Genomic DNA, 6,160 nt, shown 5'->3' on the forward strand with positions numbered 1-6,160 from the left:
GTTTGGCGTAAGAGACAACTCGAACCAAGTACCCTGAATGCCGATACAAAAAGACGTCTTCATTACGTAAAATACAAGATGCTTTATTTTCAGCCTTTTCCACGAACACAACCAATACCACCGGCTGCAGTACGACTAGCGACGGTTTGGCGTAAATGCAAAACAGAACTTCTGGACAGAATCGCACACGCTGTCCTACCAATACTAAGTTGCTTTGTTCTCACGATTCAGCAGACCAACAATGCTTGGAAACTGATAATATTCTTCACTGTAATAATTCAACGTGCATCAGTAAAGCTGATGGACAAAAAAGAAAAAAGGCTACGCAGCACAGGACACGGCAGTTTCTGCAACACAGGGTCGTCACAGGTGCAAAGCTTCTGGGGGGACTCCTCCCAGATACAACTAACCAGATTCCTGTACTTGTCACAGGTAAAAACAGCAACATGTGTAATCCCACAATCCCCATGGAGATCGCTATCAGTAAGACGGCTCAGTGTCTTGCATCAAAGGCGGAGAAACATTAATCCAGCATCTCATGTAAACAAAATGTCAAACTTTACTCTCTTTTTTCGCAAAAATAAGATCTAAAAAAAACCTACCCAACTACTCAATCCTTTCTATTTCTAATAATTACAATATTTTACACCGAAACAAAATATGAAAATATTTGCAAGTATACTCGATCAATAGTAGCAGCATGCCGTCCCCAAAGAGAAGGAGATAAATGTCAGGTACTCCAGTACTTAGAAGCACAACTTCTTTCTCTGCAAATAATGGATGTGCAAATATTAAATTGCGTACTTAGTACTATGGACTAGAAGAGGCAGGCATAAAAGATGTTCTCTCTCAAAAGGAAAGAGCAAACTATAGGAACACCCATAACTTACACAAAACGTGACTGTCTGTTGCTGGTCAATTTACGCAAGCAGCTCATCCTGCCGAATCAATACCTCATACAGGGCCTGCTCATGAGAGAACCAAATGTTAATACAGAAAGTAGCATTTTGTTCGTTTCTCAGACTCCACGGAGCAATTTAGGAAATCAGTTCTGACTCAACAAAAAATAAAGTCAAGAAATTGAGTAAACAGCAAACATTAACTCACGATAATACTTACACAGTATGAAATTTAAGATGCCTAACTAGAGTCAAACTGATGTCTCAGGTGGAAAACTATTTTTTAATAATAAGCAAGGCTATCTTCTTCGTGGAAATTAGCTCAGCTTCTAATGCATCCACACGGCAGACGGCTGCATTTAGCAACACCTTTTCAAATGGCACTTGGGGTGGCTTTGCTTCAAGTATCTTTACCTTCTCCACCTCACCAAGCCGTCTTAACACAGATGAAACGGTACTATTTTTAACATATCCTTGAGGGAACTCAGCACTTTGGTGATCACAAGTGATGGCCTGGTTTGGGAGCCTTTTAGTGATTATGCTCCGGACAGAACTAAGAAATGCCAGAAGGCTCGTGATTAAGACTGCTAACCATGCAGTAAATTCGAGTTTGAAGTCCTCTCAATGTGGTAGGTATATTTCTCAAGGGGAATGAACCTGGGTGAAGCATGCATCAAGATCAGTCAATGGAACTCCAATAAACTCATAGTGAAGCTAGCTTATCACCATATCCTAACTATCTTAAAAAACTAGTTTAAATTGCCCAATATGCACCATATTCCTGAAACTAAAATTTTCAGTACGGGATAATCATGCTTCTGTCAGTACACAGTCACAATAACTTCTCAATAACAAGTATATGACTGACAGCATCATATAAAGACCTGAGGTGGAAGCCATCGAGCTGCCTCTTGGATCGATGCATGCATCCACAACCTTGTCCACAGCAGGGATGCCAACCTCTATAACGGGAGGAGCATCAGATGTGGAAGCATGCCCTGGAAATTTTGGCTGCAAACAGCAAAACATGTATTGATCATCGTATTACCAAGTATCAATTAAAAAGATTGAAAAAACAGGTGGCAAATTAAGAAGCAGTAACCGAAAAAAGGCACTTATCTCATGCAAACTGTAGGATATACATCATAAATTGTCGGATGCTTGAAGAGGGAAAAGACACTTGCCTCATGCACAGGGATCAAATGAGGGTTTATGATGGGGTTCATTGAAGCAGTAGGAGAAGAAACCTCTTCCACTTCAGAACTAGATTCGGCAAAGGCATCATTGCTTTGCTTCTGTTCCAACAAAAGGAGAAAAGGGTATAAGGCTTATAATGGAAATTTCAAGATGAGGTTTCAAGTAAGCTCCACGTAGAGTAGCTTACGGTTGAGTGTTGAGGCTCAGTACAACCAACTTCCATCCCATTGATGCTTAATATAGAGAGAATTTGCTGACAATAGTTTGCTTCACCATTGAGGACCCTCTGGAAAATGGAAGGCAGGTAATTTTAGTATTATAAAACAGGGAAGGCAAAAAGAATGGAGAGGGCAGGACTAGTAGAATACCTTGACAATTTCAGGGTCCTTCCATGGGCCTTTATCAGATTTTGGACAACCTCCATATTCTTCACACCTGCATTTGCCACCAAGGAAATCTGGGAGTTCACTGAAAACATGGAACGGCTATTAGGATTGTAGCCAAACAACTGTATTATTTAACAGGAGTAGGATCCTAACCTGTCATCAATTATTTCAAGTAGTTTATTCTGGTACTTGCTTCCAAGGACCTTGATGAGAAAAGATTGGTGACACAATCAATATACAAACCAAAAGTTACTCATGAATGGTACAATTGAAGCAATAAACAATTGCAAAATTACATTAATTTTTGAAGTGGTTTCTGGATCAAGAAATGATTTTATTGTACTCCATAACATCTTAAAACCTTGGCCAGCGTTTATGATGTACAATTGGTACAAGGTCTGCAAGAGCATACAGAATGCATTAGATAATTTATATTCCGGTATAGCCCCAGACAGAAACTCGTGAGTTACTGAGCAGTGATAATCATGAGAAAGAAAAGAAACGTGTAAGGTTTAGACAGGAAATAGTGAAAACAAACACCGAATCAGGATGATGGAACCACCTACCTCCGGATAGTTGTCATTGTTGATCTTCTGCAGTCGCATAATAAGCTCTCTTGCATCTTTTGAGAAGTTCTTTAGGCCCTAGACTTACAAAAACAAGTTAATTACTGCTCTAACCACATAAAAGATTTTTTTTCTGAAAGAAATGTTGGCCATAAAAATCACATACCACCCCTTGCACATCCAAGATAGTTGTAGATGAGTCTATGTGTCTTTTTGCAGCAATAGAACAAGCTGGAAACCTCATTTGCAAACATCTCTCAAACTCCTTGACACGATAATTTACATATCGATCAATAGTTGTGATTTGTACTAGTTTGCTGGCATCGACTTTTCCAATTAGTTCTATGTAGATAGGCCTTCCCTCTTTGTCCACTCCATGATAAAATTGTGGATAGTAGTTCAGAACTTCATGTAATTCAGTGTAATCAAATTCCTAAAGGACCAAGTATAAGATTTTCAAAGTTGACACAAAGAAAGAATAGCACTACTATATGAATCTTGGGGTATCTGTTTCAGTATTATCTTTACCTCTATATTGTCGGCTCCAAATTCCTTCCTCCATCTAAGCATTTCTGACCACATATGCTTTGCTTTCTCGATATTAAATTTCCTTGCTTTCAGGAATCTACATATGAAAGCATTACAAGGAATTTTTAAACCACATAAGGGGTGCGATTTCCATGTCATAATGGATTTTGATGAAAGACATGACATCCAAAATATGCTGGAAATGGAAACATTCCACAGAAGAAGGGGAAAGAAACAAGTAAACTTTGAGATAAGCAAATGTGATAGGGCCGTACCTCAATATTAAGTGATAATCATCATGACGTTCTGGCAACAAACCCTCAGCAAGTAAGCACAGGTGGAACCTTTCAACAGTTTCCAGCTCTTGAACATCACTTATGTCTTCAATGGATACTGCATGGTTATCACTCTTCGTTTTACTCCTCCTCCTTAAGGAATGCCTAAATTTATTCCCCGCAGTAATCGCTCTCTTCTTGAAGGAGCCCCGTTTAGCCTTCTTATCCCCGTCTGAGTTGTCTTCATCAGATTTGCACTCTTTCGTTTCATCACTGTGAGCGTAGCCCTCAAAACCTGCACCCAAGTATTATTTCAATGTTCTCTCTCTTAACCAAATGGAAATCAGTAATTCGTATGGCAGTCATGTTATATTTCAAAACCGCGATATTTATAATGGCATAAGTCTAATTAACCCTAAGCAAAAAGCCATGCTTCACAATGAACGAAAACCTGTGCAGCCACTGGGATGTCGAAAAAACTACAAGATGGGATCACAATTCATAGGCACCAAAATACTAGGATTAAAATCTCAAGAGAGACCCCTCAACCAGGGAGGTGGTCACATTCAGCCGGAGAGTCCCAGCTTCCTAAATCCAGGTACCCAATTTTAAAAAGCACGCGTATTGTATTACGTACTTTATCATGTTTCTGATGCAACTATTAAACACCAGAAGAACAATCTTACTGCAAACACAACCTTCCGTGCAAAACCCCCAAATCATGGCAGTACTACCAAATAGTTCGAGAAATGGTAGCACCCACGCACGCGCTTGCTAGTTGCTATCCCCACACCCCAACATTGAAGGAACACGAAAGCACAACGAATAACGGAGATCATCATGAACAGGCAGTTGAAAGAAGCAGCATTTTAGCACTCACAAGGCGTGGCGAGGCCATCGATGGAACCCGACATTCGCTTCCTCTCCAACTCCCAAACCCCCAATCTGACTTTGATCCCTACGGAGAATTCCAACTCCAGGAACGACCTCAATATCCACTTACAAACGGGGCTCTCGATCGAGGAGCACACCAAGACGAGCGAAAGAATGGTGGCTTTTTTGGATTTTACAGAGTTTTTTTAGAGAAATTCTGATGCTTTTTTTAGGGAGGGGGAAAGAAGCTTCTGCTTTCTTTTCATCGGTGGAGGGAGGGGAGAGGAGAAGGGGTGCACCATTTCTCAGTGGACCAGGTCCATGGATTCCAAACTGCGAGGAGGCGCACCCGTGGTGGTGTAACCTGCCACGTGGTCCAATGGTTTCGGTCCATCGACCTGGCGCACGCCGGGTTCGCGCGGCATGTGGGAGGCGAAGGAACTGTTGTGAAATACTACCTCTACTAAAGAGATATATTTGAATGTTTAACTATGTGATCAATTTATCGACTACTGCTTTTACCCATTTTTAGATGTTATTTTAGTTTTTGTCATACAAAATAATATTGTAATAAATTCTTCCATACATGGCATGTTTATCCCTCACAATTTCTTCAATATTTAATCAATAATATATAAACCATCAATCCATCACACTCATTAAATTAAAACTTTACTTTCTAATAATCTTTAATATATGCATTTTAGTAAAACACCACCTTAAAATCTAAAACGACATCTATTTAAGAATAAAATCAAATTTCTAAAATAGCATCTATTTGAGAACGGAAATAGTATCAAGAGTTATGACTATTTAGAATTGGTGTCTTTTCAATAGACATGTTATTTTTTCATGTCCATTCAATATGTATAAATAAATAAATACCACATGAATCAATAAAAAAAGTTTTTATTTTCTCTATTTCTTTGTCTTTCTATAATTACTTGCAATACGTTATCAGTCACGTTCGCTCTTCATTCGAGCAACAAGCGCCAAGAAAGGAAGGATGAACATGGATGCCAATTGGCCACACAGCAGCGAGACACGATAATAGTCGCTCTCCACTCCGCCCTATACAACAGGCCACAATAGGAGATCAGAAGAACACGACGTACATCCTCCGCATCCTCGCCCCCTTCTTCTTAATTGATGGAAACTTCTGCATCTGCATCAGTCACACATTGGGACAAAACTGTAGGTGCATAGCGACGAACAAGCAAGAACAGAGGGTAAGATTTGATGTTTTCATCACCATGTTCTTATCTCTGATGAGGCGTGAGGATGTTATCCTTTGCATCCTTCCACCTTCACGGCTTTGCCATCTACTGAGACACTACCGGTGTCCTCCTTCTCCTCGCCGTGGATGCCCACCAAATGCGGCATCCATCTTCCTGTCTACTGCCAACAATGGATCCGGTTAGGCCACACCTGCACAT

General features: G+C 40.1%; 1 protein-coding gene across 2 annotated transcripts; it reads right to left on the reverse strand.

Annotated features, from left to right (window-relative positions):
- Window positions 1–253: 253 nt before the first annotated feature.
- Window positions 254–4,993, reverse strand: LOC133908560 (phosphatidylinositol/phosphatidylcholine transfer protein SFH6-like). Of its 2 annotated transcripts, XM_062350635.1 has the most exons (14): window positions 4,732–4,993; window positions 3,852–4,146; window positions 3,577–3,673; window positions 3,215–3,481; window positions 3,049–3,126; window positions 2,779–2,880; window positions 2,636–2,685; window positions 2,465–2,564; window positions 2,284–2,382; window positions 2,084–2,194; window positions 1,784–1,910; window positions 1,492–1,556; window positions 891–965; window positions 254–767 (listed from the first exon to the last, which is right to left on the reverse strand). In XM_062350635.1, exons 1-13 carry the CDS (start codon window positions 4,763–4,765, stop codon window positions 921–923), a joined length of 1,470 nt encoding a protein of 489 aa, XP_062206619.1. In that variant the 5' UTR covers window positions 4,766–4,993; the 3' UTR covers window positions 254–767; window positions 891–920. The 2 variants fall into 2 exon arrangements, 1 of the variants encoding a protein (XP_062206619.1); XR_009908221.1 differs by lacking the exon at window positions 1,492–1,556.
- Window positions 4,994–6,160: the final 1,167 nt, after the last annotated feature.

The sequence above is a fragment of the Phragmites australis genome, chromosome 2, assembly GCF_958298935.1.
Source record: "Phragmites australis chromosome 2, lpPhrAust1.1, whole genome shotgun sequence".
NCBI lineage: Eukaryota > Viridiplantae > Streptophyta > Magnoliopsida > Poales > Poaceae > Phragmites > Phragmites australis.